Here is an 18,917-nt window from a genome sequence, read left to right as displayed (position 1 = left end):
AACTCATCGAACTCAAGCTAATGTTAAAAATTAACACAATTATATTAAAACGATTTAATTAGTGATTAAAATATTCATCCGGTTCGAAGGACCAAAATTCAGTTTTTGCCAGGAATCATCACACTGCTTTAACTAAAGTAATATTAGCTTATATACATCTAATTATGAGCGTACAACGTTTTAGGCTTAAAAGTGCCTGTATTCGATTGTGCTAATTGCGATTTTGGTAAAACTAACCTTAACAATTATTTTTAAATTTTTCTAGCGTTGCTATGTTTACTTAGAATTCTTAACAAATGTATTATGTCATGTTACATAATTGTCTTAATTATGATAGCAGTAATTGGTCCCATTATGTTCAAAGTTATCAATTGCATCCGAAATCTATACTATCAAAGTACGTTTTTTACATATTATACGTAATATTTTTAAGTTTATATAGGCGTACACCAACTCTGTTTGTTCAAGAAATAATAATTAAACAAATTGGTTACAAGAACACTATTATTTTTGTATAAAAATTTTGTTTTACCTTTTTTACTTCGCATTCAATCACTTAAATTATATACAGATGTTGTCTTTTATATGCTGTATGTGCCTAAAATCGCTTATAAATTCTGACCCAAATCCTAGTCAATGACAAAAGTCCTTTTGTTCACATTTTTTCAATTATAGTAATTTTAGACTTATGCATTCCAAAAATTGGTTATTTATTCTTAGGCTAACTGTACCATAAAAATCGGCATTTCATTTTTCGTCTCACTAATTACGTTTCATTTTACGTAAGTACTAATTATATTTTTTTATTCATCACGTTCTGACTAATGCCCGGATTCTAATACTAACTAGGTATGTAGGATTTTTGTATTATAGAATTCTAAACAAACACATGTATAGAAAATCCAAAGCTTCATATATCTTCTTTATAAACATAACCCGGGCAAACCTAAGTAATGATTACTTACGTTTTAAACGAATATTTATAATTAGCTTTGTTAATTTTTTCTACTTTTTTTTTTGTAAAATAATACCAACAATATTTAAAACATTAACACTAACTTTGTGGTGGCAAGCTCCACACAGGCATATCATGTTTCTTCTCTTTCTTTCTAAAATGCCTATCTCTTAATCTTACATCGTCCTGTCTCGCTCTATCATCACTTCTCCAGTCCATTCTTTTTTTAGGTGATTCTCTTTTGTATCTTCTTTCTGGGTCGTTCTCTTCGTAGTATACTTTGCTTTTGACAAATAGATCATTTTGGGCGTGATCGCAGAGTTCTTCCGAGACGTCACTAAGTTCGGTGACGTCATCTCTGTTGAACGTGAAGGTTTGTGTGAAGTAGCCTAGCATTATGTCTTCGTGTCGGTATTGTTGCATTTGAAGGAACACGTGAGGTAGGAGAAGTGGAAACCTTTGCAACCAGTAAGTTACAAAACCGTCCGGTACCTTGCCAAGGCTGTTCCGAACGTCGAGTTCCAGCTCTCGGTAGTGGTGTTTCTGAGAAATAAATATATTTTAAATTGGGTTGTATTTGAGGAGAATTATTTTGATTAAACTAGAAGAACAGAAAATAGGTCCAGACAAATTTAACGTTATTGATTTAACGTTCTAATAAATTGTGTTGTGAAATTATATTTTGTAACTGATAAGTAAGTTTTCTTTAATAATTAATTTATAGTTTAGTTTTTATTTCTGATGTTATGGAATACGCCCTTAACTAAGATCGATCATCTACATCTACATGGTAATAAAAAACAATTTATGTAGTAAAAATAACAACATAAAAAGTAGTTTCTAGAAAAACCAATCATCGCACCCCATGAACAGCCAGTTTAGTTGTGTTACCGGATTTTAAGAGAGAGTATAGGTTTAGTAGGATACTCCAAAAATCCTCCGGGCGCCTATCTTTATTAATTTTAGTTTATTTTTATTTCACTCATAATATTGTTGTAGACTACTTTATGTTTGTCCTTTTTTTACAAAATATTGTATTTTACATAGTAAATCTACATAAGCCATAGTAAAATCTTAAAGGAGATTTAGTCTCATATATTGTTTAAAACTATTATTATTATACCTTATTCCGTATAGCCCTAAGTAGATGTGCGACACGATCACCCCGATAAGTCCGTCTCGCTCTAAGATCATTAGCAACGATCGGGCATACATGTCCACGCCAGTCGCCTCTCAGCACTCGTCGACTGCACAACTCTAATGGGTGATCTGCGCCTGAATTGCAGCTTTCTACGTGGTCGCTTACGTCCTGAAACATATCAATATAAATATATGTTTAAACATATAAAATAAATGGTTAACTATGAAACACGGTTTAACATAATATTAGAAATGTCAAAAAGTCAGATAATGCTGTGTAAGAACTCATATTTTAAATTTTCCAGTAATAGTATATTTTGTTAATTCTTTATAAACTGTTTAAACTTTATACTAAAGATTGATATATGAAAAACTACGTTCTATTATATATCGTATAGATATTTTTTGTTATTCAGAAAATTATGTTGTTGTTGTTCGATATGATTTTTAAGTATCATATCGAACAATTCCAGGTAATTAAATATGAAGGTACGTCTATAAATAACTTAATGCTAAATCTAACAAAATTAATGGTCCTTCGAACCGGAATATTACCTGCAAAAAGTTAAGTATACTCTGCTTGCCCCAAAATATGGGATACTTAAGTACAGTTTCACACGGAGGCCGCGCGGCTGCTTTAGCCGATATCATTGCTCGGATCAATATTTTTGTTAACACTACTTCTTCTTCAGGTAATAGTTTACTGCAAAAAATTAAACACTTATTATATGTGTCACAACTCTGACTTATATTCATAATTAACTACTGCTTCCAGAATTTAGTAAATGGATGTTTTTGGGTAATATATTTCTTGATAAGGTTTTACTATAGACCCCGAACAAATAAAGCTTAGCAAAGTATCTATTTTTTAAGTCAAATATTCAAGTTTTTCAAAATACATAAATAACTGATACAAATTAATAAACTTACTCCAAAGTATCTAAATTATAATCCCCAGTCAGTATGTTCGCCTGTCTTCTCAAGACATCGCCAAATGGATGCTGTCCCTTCGATAACACGTAATAAAACACGCAACCCAGCGAGAACATATCCACCGAAGTTGTCTGGAAACATAAAAATATTTTCATTTAATGTCGTGGTTACAATTTGAGATAGAACTTATAGATACTACTTGTATAGAGACATTGATACACTCACTCACTTATAGTGAGCATAGGTGATGCACACACTCACTTATGCACTCACGCAATTCGACTTAGGGTCCTTCAAGAAAAGAGCGTACCAATTCTTAAAAGGCCGGCAACGCACTCGCGAGCCCTCTGGCATTGAGGGTGTCCATGGGCGGCGGTATCACTTAACATCAGGTGAGCCTCCTGCCCGTTTGCCCCCTGTTCTATAAAAAAAAAAAAAAAACGCGTATTACGCGTCGCATTTTCTGTTATATTTTATTTATAAATTATTAGGAAAATTATTTGTTATAAGTAGCCGTTCAAGTTATACATAAGCACTACAAGGGGTGGGGGGGATGGTTTTTGATGATTTTTATATTTGGTGATTACACCAACAGTCATTATTTACACAGATTACCCACAAATTGTTTATGCTAGAAAACGAAATACATTTTCGAGGATTTCGTTTGTTTATTTGAGAGCTTAGTTTACTTTTTCTGAAAAGAGTGGGGGGGATACATTTCAGTAAATCTGCTAACGTAATTCCTCAACAGATAAAAAAAGTCAAAATAGTACCATAAAAACTATATTAACTTTGTTATGGAAGTGCTAGTACACTTGACAAATGTATTTTTTACCTTTAATGGCTTTTAAAACTTATTTATATTGAAAAATCACATATTTATTTAAAATTACAATAATTGCATTGGTTTACATGTTTACAAGCGTGGTACGTCATCGTCGCCATCTTGTCAAGTGAAACGTTTTGCAGGCTCTTTAAAATTGTGAATTATTGAAGCCAATACTTAATTTTTTTTTAATTTTAAGTTTTTTTTACTAAATTAAGCTATACATTTTTGATAACCGCCATATTTGTTTTAAAGGCTTAGAAACATACCGTTCTCTCGCCATTGATCATTTCCGGTGCGATCCAGCCATCCGTACCAGTTACCCCAGAACGTCTTGAGAAACTCACGCGACCAATATTTAGTTTTTTAGATAAACCAAAATCGGATATCATGGCTCTTACTTCGCCAGATCCAGACGGCATCGAAAGTAACACGTTGTGTGGTTTAATATCTCTGTGAACTGTGTACACTGATTAGTTTAAGTCAATTTGTAACTATTTGACAGCTGTCAGATTATAAGTACAGTGATTAGGTTATAAGAGAACTCATTTTGAAAAATATACCAAAACAACTATGGTTACTAACTACAACTAAACATTTAATTAAGCACCCCTCCTTTGTCGAAAAAAAGGAGGGAAAAGGGAAACAAAAATTATTACGAGCGCATCAAAAAATCTTAGAGCTGTTGTTTACATCAGAAAGTAAAGATATGTTCACGATAGACTCAAACGGTATTCTTTCACAAGCACTTTAAATTAACTCATCAGCCATTTATTTCATATTTCACATAATTTTTATTTTAAATTAAATTTTAGAGACCTTTTTAGAATATATTATAAAAAACCGTAGGAGAATCAATTCCACGTGTATTTCTTTTAAACAAGAAGAGAGATTAGGGGGCTTCTATACTGTTAGTGAGGGACACGCCACGCCTATGCAGTAGAAAATATAGCAACTGGATTTTTACTGTACTTTGTCTACAAGAAATGTATTTTTATAATTTATATATTACCTATATCCATGGAATGTAAATGTGACAGGCCCAATGCTGCTTGCCTCAATACTTCGACAGCGTCAATTTTACATTCAAAACTCAGTTTATTCTCAACGTAGTCCTGTAGCGTAGCGGAGCACAGCTCCAAAGCTATGTATCTGAAAAAAAAAATAGGGTCCCGTATTCAAGAATAAAATACATCTAGTTTCAAGATTTTATCGATTCTAATCTTACAGTTCCATAATTAATGTTACGTTCACTAACACTAGTACTAGTAAGGTTTCTTCACGATAATTTCCACCGTTCAAGCGAATGTTGTATGCGCTTATAGAAAGTCTATTTGTGCACAAGCGGGAATCAAACCAACGACATCAAGGATGTGAGTCGCACGCTGAAGTCCGATAGTCCTAGGCCAATACCGCTCATAAAAAACCTAAAGGAATTTGCTTGAATATTTAAAATTAATACCTGAATTGTTTATCCCGTTCCGTACAATAGTAGCGTACAACGTGCGCATGCGCATCGGATTCCCTCAAAAGCGCAACCTCACGATCTGCAAACGTAAAACATTCCGGTAGGAGCCTTTTCACCGCAACAGCACGTTTGTCGAATGTGCCTCTGTAATTTAACAAAAATATATTTATTTTACACTTTTCACATTATAATAATAACAACACTAAAAAAGTGATGTATATCAATCAATCAATCGATCAAAATATTTTTATTGTTCGAGTTAATGTTAAATACACACATATTCAAAGTCCAATTTGGCTATGAAGCTGTGGACCAATCCACAGCCTCATAGCCAAATTGAACCTATGAACTCAGGGATGAAAATTGCACGCTGAATCTACTAGGCCAACACTGCGCCTAAAATCTGAGCTTACAAATCGTTGCATTGACGTCATAGCCTGATATCCAAAAAGAGAAGGCCTTCGCGCCAAAAAATATATCAAAATTATTAATGTCAAACTTTAATGAGCTATATAAAAAATATACAACTACATAAAATATAAAAATACATTTAAAGAATAACACTTTTTTAACGAATTGAAGTTATGTATTATTGTATTTAAACTTATAATTATTTAAACATAATTTTAAATTTAACCGACGATTTGCGTGTGGTCTGCGGTGACTGAAGACAAAGAAAAGAGAGAAAATGTTGTATTCTGTATATCTGTATTTATTAAAAATAATCAATCCGTTTGTGTTTTTCTTTAAATGTGTAAAAAATATGTTAATAAAAGACAATACTATAAAAATACATGTTAAATATCAAAGATAAAAATTTCATACGATAAATCTTACCTGTAAACAAATGTGCCTTCACAGCCTTTACCCAAAACCTGATCCGTATTGAAACTAATTTTTCCGATTTGTACGAGTCCATCGCCTAACTCCAACAACTGACCAGTCACTTCGCCTTGGGATGATGTAGACGTGTTAGAACTACGTGATCCACCTTGCGATAACTGTTGAAATTCTCGGGCCTAAAATAATTCGTTTGTTAATACAAATTGCCTGGAACATTTCCAAAAATCCCGTCTTCGACTACCAATGGGTCCGATCAGTGTCAAATAACTACTGATAAAATTGTGATTTTGAATCTCATCGCAAGCAGCTCTATCTTTTATTTATTAAAAGAGCTTATAACTAAACTATGTACATACTTGAACGCTAATAAAACATATATACATATAAATCAAAAAATTAATAAGTGGGTACAAATAAAATCATCTTAATCCAGTCCAAATATTACAAAAATCTAAAACTAAATTTCTGTATCTGTTTTATGATCATATGTAGGAAGTGTTCGGCCTTCGACTTTTTGGGTCTAAAGTCGGTTTCCTCACGATGTTTTCCTTCACGGTTCGAGCGAATGATAAATACACATAGACAGAGAGTCCATTAGTGCACAGTCGGGGATCATACCTACGACCTCAGAGATGAGAGTCGTACACTGAAGATAGCATACTGCTCTCAAATAAAAAAATAAAACAACTAAATTCGCTAAATAAGACTTAGGGTAGTAACATTATGATACGATATTTATTTAACGAAAGAATTCAGATGTTAAAGCTCTCCTTGTTCTCCACATTACACTTGAGGCTAATGCTAACTATGGATTTTCAAAAAACTATATCATAATTTACTGTAGAATACTTAAGAAGTTACGGCACACTAAACGCGTCTTTAGTTATAGTATCGCATTTATTGCTAAGAGATGCCAATAATCAGCTTTTGTAGAACTACGGTCATAGGATAGAATGACAATATGATAGTGGGTTTTGCTTGTTTGTGATTGGTCAATCGGATTGATTGTAATGTGTCCGATATTGGACAGGCGAAAAACAAGCAATTGGCTACATATTCATATTTTTACAGAACATTTTTTTATTGCAATCGTGTTTAGTGATGCCGCCGCCCATACGATCCATTCTTGAATTACCGTCATTCGAATAAGATCAAAAAATCATACCCAACTATAGATTTTATCATACATAATATATAACTTGTAGTTACAAGTTCAAAGATACTACGTCAGTAACAAAGTTGGAAATTGCCGATAATTTAATTATAGGTTATTTACCTCAGTATATTTTATTTGCTTAAGGGCCTGTTTCACAATTAGGCTTAGGCGTAGGGACCTGACGACCCCATCGCCCACTGGTGAAATAACCTGTGAAAGAGGTTATTTCACCAGTGCAATCAGTCAACCCCCTTCCTAGTGGGAGTGCCATGCTGTTGCTTTCGGGCTTCAGCCAAATGGGCAGGCACGACCGGGGCAGTACCACTGTCTCACAGAAAACCGGCGTGAAGTGATGCAATAGGTTTATCTTATTGTACTCGCGTTTCGTTCGGTGAGTGAGACTCCCGGAGCCCATCCCCCCCCCCCCCCTTTCCCAGAGTATGACGGTGCAGTTTAAAGAAAGATTACCCCAGGGGGGTACCACACGTGGAGAATCCCCCTCTGGGCGTCCATCATCGGAACAATCAGTATCCGGTGGTGGACGCACAGGCTGCCCTTCGTATTCTGGGGTGGGCAAAAACTGCGCTCTAAACAAAACATCCAGTTCTAGTTTTCGATCTCGGGGCAAACGGAAGAATTCGCCGAAGGCAACCCCTTCCACGCTCACAGTGGACTTCACCAATATTAGGGGGCTCAACTCAAACCTAAGCGCGGTTCACTTTCACCTTGAATCTGCGAAGCCGGCCTTATTCTTCCTCACTGAGACTCAGATATCCTCCCCGGCTGATACTTCTTACCTCTCCTACCCGGGGTACAAATTGGAACATTCATTTGTGCCGCGGGCGGGAGTTTGCGTGTACGTCAGAGAGGATATCTGTTCTCGTCGCCTTGGGACGCTTGAAGGAAGGGACCTATCTAACCTCTGGCTCCGCATAGACTGCGATGACCATCCGCGATTCTATGCGTGCCTGTATAGGTCCCATAGCGGAAATGACGAAACTGACCGACTCATCGAGCACATCCAAATGGCTACAGATTCCCTGCTTGAAAGGGTTCCTACCGCCGAAATCGTGATACTTGGCGATTTTAACGCCCACCATGCCGATTGGCTCGGCTCTGAAACCACCGATCACGCGGGAAGATCCTTTCACGACTTTGCTTTAGCCTACGACCTGACACAAATGGTCCCTGCGATTACGCGAATACCAGATGTGGACGGTCATAAACCCTCTTTGTTGGACCTTCTGCTGACTTCGCATCCGGAGAACTATCAGGTCTCCGTTGACCCGCCATTGGGTTCATCGGATCATTGTGTGGTCCGGAGTACTGTGCCATCTACGCGCCCTTCGCGGTCGCGCTTTTTGGGTTTTCGCCGTATTTGGCACTACAAGTCAGCAGATTGGGACGGGATGCGGTCTTTCTTTGCGTCCTACCCTTGGGGGCCTATTTGCTTTTCGTCTGAAGCTCCAGATTCCGTTGCTGCCTCTGTCGCCGAAGTGGTTCTGCAGGGAATGGAACTCTTTATTCCTTTTTCTGCGGTGCTGATCGGTGGCAAGTCTCAGCCCTGGTTTAAGCATTCTTGCAAGACTGCCTCGCGTCGAAAGCGAGAATGCTTTAAGGCATGGGCAGAAGCGGCGAAATCTCGTGATGCTAATACCAGCGAACTCAAAAAAGCATATAACTCAGCCTCCAGGTCCTTCAAACGGGAAATTACTAAAGCAAAGTCAGAGCACATTGCCAGATTTGGCGAGAGATTGGCCCAACTCCCTTCGGGGACTCGAGCCTTCTGGTCTCTAGCCAAAGCTGTCCAAGGGAATTTTTGTCAGCCCTCCATTCCACCATTGCACAGGGAGGATGACTCGCTGGCCCACACTGCGAAGGAGAAGGCCGACCTTTTAGGCTGTCTCTTCGCGTCCAACTCGACTTTGGATGACCGAGGGAGATCACCACCGAGCATTTCACGGTGTGATTCTTCGATGCCGGAAGTTACATTCCGGCAACGTGCTGTCCGCAAAGCATTATCTTCCTTGGACATACATAAGTCGAGCGGGCCGGATGGTATTCCTCCAATTGTGCTGCGTACTTGTGCTCCTGAGTTGGCTCCGGTCTTAACGCGCCTTTTCCGGTACCTGTACTCGCTTGGCACTGTCCCGGAGTGCTGGAAGATCGCATCGATACATCCGATCCCTAAAAAAGGCGATCGCTCCGATCCGTCCAACTATCGCCCAATAGCGATAACCTCCTTGTTCTCCAAAATAATGGAATCCATTATTAATTGCCAGCTCCTGGAGTATCTGGAGGGCCACCAGCTGATAAGTGACTCTCAGTACGGCTTTCGTCGTGGTCGTTCGGCTGGTGACCTTCTTGTATACCTTACGCATAGATGGGCGGAGGCAATTGAGTCCAAGGGGGAGGCTCTAGCGGTTAGTTTGGACATAGCGAAAGCCTTCGATCGGGTGTGGCACAGAGCACTGCTCTCGAAGCTTCCAGCCTATGGGCTTCCCGAGAAATTATGCGATTGGATCTCCAGCTTTCTGGCCGATCGGAGCATCAAGGTCGTCATCGACGGAGCATGTTCCGACCTTAAACCCGTGAACGCTGGGGTCCCACAAGGCTGTGTTTTATCCCCGACCCTGTTTCTTCTGCATATCAATGATATGTTGCAACTTAGCAACATTCACTGCTATGCGGATGACAGCACTGGGGACACTCTTTACACTGGCCGGGCAAGTATTTCTCGGGCAGATGTCGATGAGTACCGGAACAAACTTGTGTCTGAAGTAGAAACCCTACTACGTGGAGTCTCTGACTGGGGCAGACTAAACCTAGTCCAATTTAACCCCAAAAAGACACAAGTTTGCGCGTTTTCCGCTAAAAAAACACCCTTTGTCGCTACTCCTCTTTTCGAAAACACTCTCCTTAAAGCCACAGCCAGCATTGGAATACTTGGCGTTGACATATCGAACGACGTTCAGTTTCGCGGTCACTTGGAGGGAAAGGCAAAATTAGCCTCCAAAAAGCTCGGTGTGCTCAGCAGGGCGAGACGGTACTTCACTCCGGGCCACCGCTTGCAACTATATAAAGCGCAAATTCGGCCCCACATGGAGTACTGTTCCCACCTTTGGGCGGGTGCTCCCCAGTACCAGCTTCTTCCACTTGACCGTATTCAACGAAGAGCGGTTCGAATCGTTGACGACCAAAATCTCTCCAAGCGGCTTGATCCTTTGGCGTTGCGTAGAGATGTGGGGTCTCTCTGCATCTTCTACCGCATTTACCATGGAGAGTGTTCAGAGGAGTTGTTCGGATTAATACCTGCAGCTGAGTTTCATCATCGGACGTCGAGGCAGAATACGAAATTCCACCCGTATCACCTCGACGTCCGCCGTTCCACAACTGCGCGTTTTTCCAGGCAGTTTTTGCCGCGCACCACCACTCTGTGGAACCAGCTGCCAACTGAAGCATTTCCGAACCAATTCGACTTAGGGTCCTTCAAGAAAAGAGCGTACCAATTCTTAAAAGGCCGGCAACGCACTCGCGAGCCCTCTGGCATTGAGGGTGTCCATGGGCGGCGGTATCACTTAACATCAGGTGAGCCTCCTGCCCGTTTGCCCCCTGTTCTATAAAAAAAAAAAAAAAAAAAACAATGTATGGATGAGGGGCTAATAGCTTTGCAACACATAAATAATTCGAAAGATAAAAGTTCCAAATAAGATACTTCGAATTTCATGACGTATCTGACAATCGTGAAACGCAAAAATACTATTTATCATACCAATAAGTAACAAATAGCTTATTTGGAACTTATCTGGACATTGTGAAACAGGCCCTTAATATTTTAGTATTTAACATAGGCTAGGAAGACAAAATCTTTGCTAGTAAGCGTGACGTCACACGAGCCTAACTCAACCCTAAGAACCATGTATTTGCACCAGTGGATCTTTAAAATAACCCGTATCAGGCCCGAAAATTATTTATTTATTACAGGAATTATGCATATGCTGCGATAATGTCGAGAAAAAAATATAATAAAGAACATGTATATTATTTTTTTCTACTAAGTATTAGTATTAATACATTCTTATTTATTTTGCGACTGAGGCGCAAACTAGCAGGGCCAATTACAACCACAGCACACACGCATTACATACTTAAAACATACCCTGTTCTATAAAAAAATTGTTATCTCTCATTCTTTTTTTTTTTTTTTCTTTCATTCTTTTTTTTGTGAGTAATAAATGTAATGTCTATGTCTACATTATATTAAACACATAATGTATACAATATCGCTATTGTGATTTCACTCTGCAAACATATAAACATGTCGAGTGTCGGAGCATTCAGTAGGCGTATGACGCGTTAGTGGAGAGCGGGATCAAAAATCCTCTGTGATTTTTTCAAATTGATAATATCCTAGACCTTACATACGTTTTAATAGTTAATTATATACAGCGATATCACATTAGCCACATTAAATGCAGGCTGTGTAATCAACATTAAACAAACATACACGACCTACAGCTGTTTAAAATACCACAGTGAAAAATACTTTGAAATGCTTGTTTTTAGTCATTTAACGTAACCGATAATTTTGTTACATTAACGATAAACATAATATAAATGTTTTTTATAGTAACAGGAAATTCATAACAGCAAATGTAACAATTCGAAAACCAGATAGGGAAAAAACCTGTCATGAACTGTCAAACCTAAAAAATCTCAAATATAAAAAATTGAAAAAATCATCTCTCGGATCGGACTACTTCGGATTTTTGCATCTTCTCAGAGGCCTAGGCTTTCAAATCAATAAATTATCTTCGATAAATAAATATCTGTGACCACAGATCATAAAGCAGTATAATCAATATATAAAAAAAATGAACATACACAAAAACAAAAGAACGTACCTGCAGCCTCAAATACCAAAACATCATAACCACCAATCCCATAAGAACAATCAACGCCACCTTCAAAGCCTTATTCTCCTGCTGATTCACCCAAATATACACTTGCTTATACCATAAATCCGGTCTCAGACTAAACTCCGTAAACAATTCCTCCGTTTGAACCGACACAGATATCGAATTCGATTTTAAATTTGTCTCATTTTCGTCTTGTTCCCTTTGAACCTGGCCATTTATAAGCTTCATACCATTGGATTCTTGTTTCAAATTTGAATTTGGAAGCTGTGGCAACCACGATGTGGTCAACTCAGGCACTTTATAGTGCCCTAGTAACAAGTAGGGCGGGGTTACGTGTAGATTTATGTCGTTAAGTTGGTAGTGCACGTTTTTATAGGGCTCGTACGCATTTTCTGTAGATTGTATTGCCGACGGGCCTTCGAGTAGTAAGGGTCGAGAGTGTCCGGTTGATATTGTTACTGTGTTTTTGTCAACTAGTGATGAAAGGGCGTATAAGCCGTGGTTGTGTTCGCCTATGTATAGAGTGGGGCTGAAAAAAATAAACCATGATAAGAATTTCAGATGAGTTCGGAGATATTTAGCACTAATCTATCTTTGGGTTGGTCCATAATTTGCATATTCCACACGTACTAGCGAGGTCCTGCGTTTGATTACCAGAAAAAATACAATTACAGGTGATCATGACTTAGTTCGCAAATAAGAATTATGAAGAGAATATCATTGAATAGAAATTTCATTGGTGCACAGCCGGGGTTTAAACCCACGACCTCATCAGCGTGCATCACATAAATCATTTGAACTAAGTTTTAAATCATATAATATATATATGAGCGACCTTTTTACTTTATTTAAATAACTCGACGTTCGAATATTTATTTCCATTAAAACCGTTCCATTAAAATGTGTAGTACTATCATGTATGTGTGTGTGCCCCATAAACGAAACACAATTCTAATTAATTTCGACAAAGAATACCTAAAAACAATATAACGATTACATACTAAAGTAATTAATATTTAGAAACAGGCTCACAAAAAAATTAACATAAAAATTAAATTGCTTTTATGTAAAAACTTATGTATTTCGATTGAAAATATAAAATACATCGGAAATAATTAGATACAAGGTTACATAGAAAATATATTATGTAACTTAGATTAATACCAATAACGCTCGTTAAACGAAACAATTTTATATAGGCGCAACGCTATTCAACCAGTCAAAGTGATTAAAACCCACCATATAAGTTAAAAATTAATTTGAAAAATTAAATGTTTTAAGATTATTTAAATTGTTTTCGATTGTGATTTTTTTAAATTGAATAAATAATTTGCTTTAACTCCCAAAAACTTTTATATATCTATAGTAGGCACGATCATATCCCATAACTACATGAAACCTTCTTTAAAATATTGTCAATTCTACATTTAAAAGGTGATAGATCAACTTACTACAATTCGATATTCGAATTCTTAATTCCCTGTCCATTTCTCAGCGTTGTCGCATCTTCCATTATATGATCCAGAGTGTCATCGCCAATCGAGTTGAAAGGCACAGAAATAAGTCCATCTCTGTCTAACAAGTACGCAGCGACCACGGGCGTCTCGAAATTGTGAGACCACACGAGATCACCAGATTTACGCGCGAACGACATTATACGACCATTTGATGTGGACGTAAAATGGATTATACCTGGAAATAATCGTTTATTTTATTTGAAAAATTATAACAGAAGTAGACACAAGACATGTAGATCGTTATAGAAGAGAGGTTGGTTTTATAGATTGTAGCATGCCAAGGAATAAGATTAAACAATATTGTGTATAGTATTGCTTTATATGCAATAATTGTACACAAAACGACCTTTGCCTTTAATTGTAAATTAAAAGAGCAATTATATAAAAAGAAATGTATTAACATTATAATACAGTCAATAATTTTTTAAACTATATAAGCAGGTTTTATGTACTCCTAACTTAGCCTACACTACCCCAATTTAAGTTCGGGTTCATCCTATGTATCATAATCATATTTACATATTTATAAGATAACGAGCCAAACAGGCAAGAGGCTCATCTGATATTAAGCGATACCGCCGCCCATGGACATGTTGCCTGAAGGCTCGCAAGTGCGTTATCGGCCTTTTAATATCGTACGCTCTTTTCTTGACCCTAAGTCGAGATGTTCCGAAAATACTTAATTCATACAATTAGCTAACTAGGTGAGGTTGTTATTTAGACAAATAATAAATCAAAAAAAAATATTTAAATCATAGCCGTGCAATGGATTGACAAAATAGGACTTGATTTAATATTAAAATAACACTTGTGACTGATTGCAGCTGACGTTGTAATCGATATTAACGAATGCATACTAGTGGTTGAAAATTCCTGTTTACCGTCATATGCAACCATCTTTTACTCATCAATACTTATTTTTCATACCTCTGTATTAATGTATTTGATGACCGATGACTCTTTGGTCGACATATCTAGTTATTCTAAAACCGAGGGTAGGAAAAATATAAGGATAAATTAAAGTAATAATAAGAATACTTATAAATTGTTTTTTGAGAACGGAAAACCAAATTTATTAGTATAGTACATTGTAACGAACTCCAGAACATAATTTTTTGTATTTTGTTTAAATTAGTAAAAGTACATCGTAAATTTACCTTCTATTTTCATTATTTCATTATGTAATCAGAATTCAAAAACTAAGCAATTTTGCAGTTTTTGAAGTGGAAGAACGCTTATTCGAGATAATACCACCCGTTACATCCCTTGTATTTGTTATGTATTGCGGAATTTGTTTCTATGCAACGAAGTGTGAATAAATAAATAAATAAATAATGGTGTAAAGTTTCGTGATAATATTTTAATTTTATTATTAAAACTGATCAGTGTAGGGCAGATACCAAAAATATAAAAACCCAGCCTGATATCAGTATAGTCCATATTTATTAATAACATGTGGAATCCCGTGCGATAAGCCCTGACATAACTCATAATAACTCGCCATATCGCTTAGCGATAAGCCTGTACGTAAATTCAATATATTCCAAACAAAATAATGCATATGTATCCTAGGCCAAAAAGTGGAAACAGAAGAACAGAAAAACGCGTGTAATGTAATAAGGACTTACCATAATCGTTGAGCATCTCTTTGGCCATATCATGCGAGGTGTAATCGAAAAATGTGACATTCCACTTGTGATTTTCATTCTTGGAATCATGCATCAGTATGTTATACTCCGTACGAGCAACGTAAACACCTCTTTTCTTATCCAATTGGCAGGTATTGTCTTCACTTGTTTTGAATATTTTCGTGTTCTCGAAACCTGTTTGAAATTTTTTTTAGGAACGTTTTATGAGTTAAGTTATTGTGCCTAGTCGTTTGTTACTGGTTGGAAATAAAAAGTATAAATCTAATAAGACTAATATAATAATAAGTTATGGAAATATTATGTTAAATTAATTTTTTAATTAACTATAGTCATCATAGGCTTTAGGAACGAGACTTAGCGCTGATTGTACTGTCTATACGTCAAATTTTTTTTTAAGATTTTGTCATAAGGGATTCATTGATCGGAAGTCGTTCTTACCAGAAATATGCTCTCTGGATCCAGTCAAAGGATCAAGCATAAACCAGGTATCGCTCTTTTTGCCCGTGTACAAAATCCCATCGGTAGACCGACACGGCGCATTTGCTACAAGCTCTGGTATGGTGAAAGGCAGCTTTTTCAACATCTGCTTGTCCCCCCTTGGCCCATACATATATAAAGAACCATGTCGAGGATCAGGCAGAAATTGGGGCATCAAATTAGCATGTTGATTAGGCACTTTCACCACGGGTTCTGTAAAAAATAAGGTCATATTGTTTACTGTGTTGCTAAAAAAACGCTAAACGATAATTTATAGAACATTTTTAATAATTAAGTTTTTTGTCGGATATTTTTTAATCAAATAAGGTTACAAATAATATTGTTCTATGTACATATATGTTATTATTATATTTTAGTTGAGATTATTTCTAGCGACACTTTTTGTACTCAACGCTCCCTTTTCTTTTTACACGAAGAATTTCACTATACATATATCAACCGCTTTAGATTCTACATATGCACGCTTGACTACATACACAGTGACATTCCACCATAATTTATCTATATTTACCTTTGAATATAATGTTCGTATCAAGTTTTATTTTATTTTTGTTGCTACAAAGTCGCATATAAAGTCACTTTTATAATCAATAATGAGATTCAGTCCTTATCGTAACAAGTAACTGTAGTTAAAACACTATTTTACATATAAAATAATTATTCAGAGCCATCAATTACATGACATTCACGCCGTGTTACATTTCACTTATTTTTTTAGATGACCTTTTCCATTAGTACCTATACTTTCTAGCGATATTAATTAACGATCTCCTTCACATAATTCTTTTGTTTTTAAAATCGTATATAATTAATAAGGACAAAATAATAAATTATACAACGTTAACAAGGCGCGTCGAAAACGACTTCAAATTTAAGAAAAACCAGACACTTAAATAAATAATTAAATAATCGAAATGTTATTTTTGTATTTTACAGTCCATTTATTTAGAAAAATTGCGCGTAACAATAATATAAGAGAATTAAACGCGACCGGCCAGCCAGTTTTATAAAATAATTTTAGATTTAGCAATAGTTTTTTTTAATAGTACATGAACTAAAGAGGCAGGATTTTCGGTTGATGTTAACTGTTAAGTGATATCGCCGCTCATGGACACACTCACAAGCCAGAAGGCTCGTAAGTGCGTTACCGGCCTTTTAGGAATTGGTACGCTCTTATCTTGAACCTCTAATCTGTCTTATGAAAATCAGTCTAATAAATAACCTACGTGGCGTATATTTAAGTATACCTTAATAATAGGTAAATAATTATTTTAGGTATGAAAAAAATGTAGAGTTGAAGTTTGGCGACTTTACAAAACATTGATTAAACGCAACGTGCCGATGGTGGATTTATCTTTGAAAGCACATGTTTCCAAAGCATCGAGATAATTCCATACTAGTAATTACACCGATGCTATCCATACGCCTATAACCAAATGGCCGATGCATTGATAACATGCGTGGCAATCAAATTTTTTAGATATGCATATTTTTAATGTTCTTATGATCAACATTATATGTTATGTTTTCGGTTTTACATTAATATTTAATCTTTAACAGGTAAACAAAATATATATATGATTTTATATATTGTACAGACTATTTGCTATTAATTATAAATTACATCCAGTGCAATAAGTGGCAACATGAATATATGTATTAAAAGTTTCCGAGCTACCAATATCTCTAATTTTTTCAGCCCCAAGTAAAACCACTCTTCTCTTTAAGAAATATGAACCTCAGAGTAAATACACACAAAAAAAAACATGTGAATATATGCAATAGAAATAAAACCAAATTAAAATATATTATATTTATATACTGCAGATTTTGAGTGCACTTTACTCAATTTAAGGCTAGTTTAGACAGTACTAAAACCTATCAGTAAATAGTTATGAATTATAATATTTGTGAATTTTTTTGTTATTCATCATCTGTGCTCATGAATTAATAGCTGATGCAATTATAAGCAATATGAGAATTTCATGTAAATACAATACCATATAAAATAATTCAGATAATATAACATATTATCTTTCATAAGCGTTTGTCTTATAAAATTGGGCCAAAAATAATCCTTAATTTATAAGATTAACAATTATCATATAAATAGTATCTACCTGATTAGGAATAACAATTTTTTTTATCAATATATTTTCTAGAAGAGGAGTCATTCATGAAATACATATAAGTAATAATTTTTAACTTAATTATTTTAGAGCAGGATTTTTGTTTATTGATATCAACTAGTTTGTTGCAGAACTAAAATTACAGTAAACCAATTCATATAACCTCAATTATATAAGCCTCAAAATAAGATATATTCTAACCGTTTGGACATTTTTCAAACCAAAACAATGCTCATACTTTATAATGTTTTATTAATTATTGGGTAAGACAACAAGACTTGACATAGACATGAGACTTCAGATAATAATGTAATATTATAAATATCCATGTAACTAAAGCACTGCTGCAGCAAGCTGATTACTAAAATAGACATACCATCTTTCAGTTTCCATATAACATTCCCGGAGACTGGCTCCACCGCTACCATTCCACCCCCGAGTGTAGCAAACAACAGAGGCCGGTCATCTAACGTCCTTGATAACTCAGTACTTTCCTGAGAAATAATATGATTGTAAATCACCTTGCACTTTACACAATATCATTATTATTTACACTACTATGTATCTCACCTTATTATCACTGCTTACAATACCACCTTGTCCAAATAAAAACAATAATATCAGTAAAAACTTCATACTTGCATACAATTTTTCTCATTTCTTCATTACTATCATACAATATTTATACCGAATGTAAACAAAGGCCATTCGAATTCTTTAAACGCAGCAATTTTAATGTTTGTACAAAGAATAATCGCGAAAATGTTTCGCCCACAATATTGACGATGATCGGTGATGGTGTGCGACATCTGCGACTTGCTTAGTTGCTTACAATGACAATCTGCACTGCGCATTACAATTTACCTTACGAGATTAAATTAGAC

At 35.9% G+C, this 18,917-nt stretch overlaps 1 protein-coding gene across 1 annotated transcript; it reads right to left on the bottom strand.

The window, feature by feature from the left end:
• Window positions 1–256: 256 nt before the first annotated feature.
• LOC111004253 (serine/threonine-protein kinase/endoribonuclease IRE1) lies at window positions 257–18,857 on the bottom strand. The gene is made up of 14 exons (XM_022275193.2): window positions 18,604–18,857; window positions 18,410–18,527; window positions 15,845–16,096; window positions 15,386–15,580; window positions 13,692–13,932; window positions 12,226–12,769; window positions 6,160–6,341; window positions 5,317–5,466; window positions 4,867–5,006; window positions 4,124–4,314; window positions 3,026–3,159; window positions 2,651–2,798; window positions 2,079–2,264; window positions 257–1,498 (listed from the first exon to the last, which is right to left on the bottom strand). Exons 1-14 carry the CDS (start codon window positions 18,667–18,669, stop codon window positions 1,055–1,057), a joined length of 2,991 nt encoding a protein of 996 aa, XP_022130885.2. The 5' UTR covers window positions 18,670–18,857; the 3' UTR covers window positions 257–1,054.
• Window positions 18,858–18,917: the final 60 nt, after the last annotated feature.

This window comes from Pieris rapae, chromosome 13 (genome assembly GCF_905147795.1).
Source record: "Pieris rapae chromosome 13, ilPieRapa1.1, whole genome shotgun sequence".
Lineage (NCBI taxonomy): Eukaryota > Metazoa > Arthropoda > Insecta > Lepidoptera > Pieridae > Pieris > Pieris rapae.
This window is presented reverse-complemented; position numbering and strand designations above follow the sequence as displayed.

Coding starts and splice junctions, on each gene's coding strand:
- LOC111004253 (XM_022275193.2), bottom strand. CDS start 18,669: ATGAAGTTTTTACTGATATTATTGTTTTTATTTGGACAAGGTGGTATT. Junction 5,007..5,316: donor GAACGGGATAAACAATTCAG/GTATTAATTTTA, acceptor TTTTTTTTTCAG/ATACATAGCTTTGGAGCTGT. Junction 3,160..4,123: donor TGATCAATGGCGAGAGAACG/GTATGTTTCTAA, acceptor TTATGTTTCCAG/ACAACTTCGGTGGATATGTT.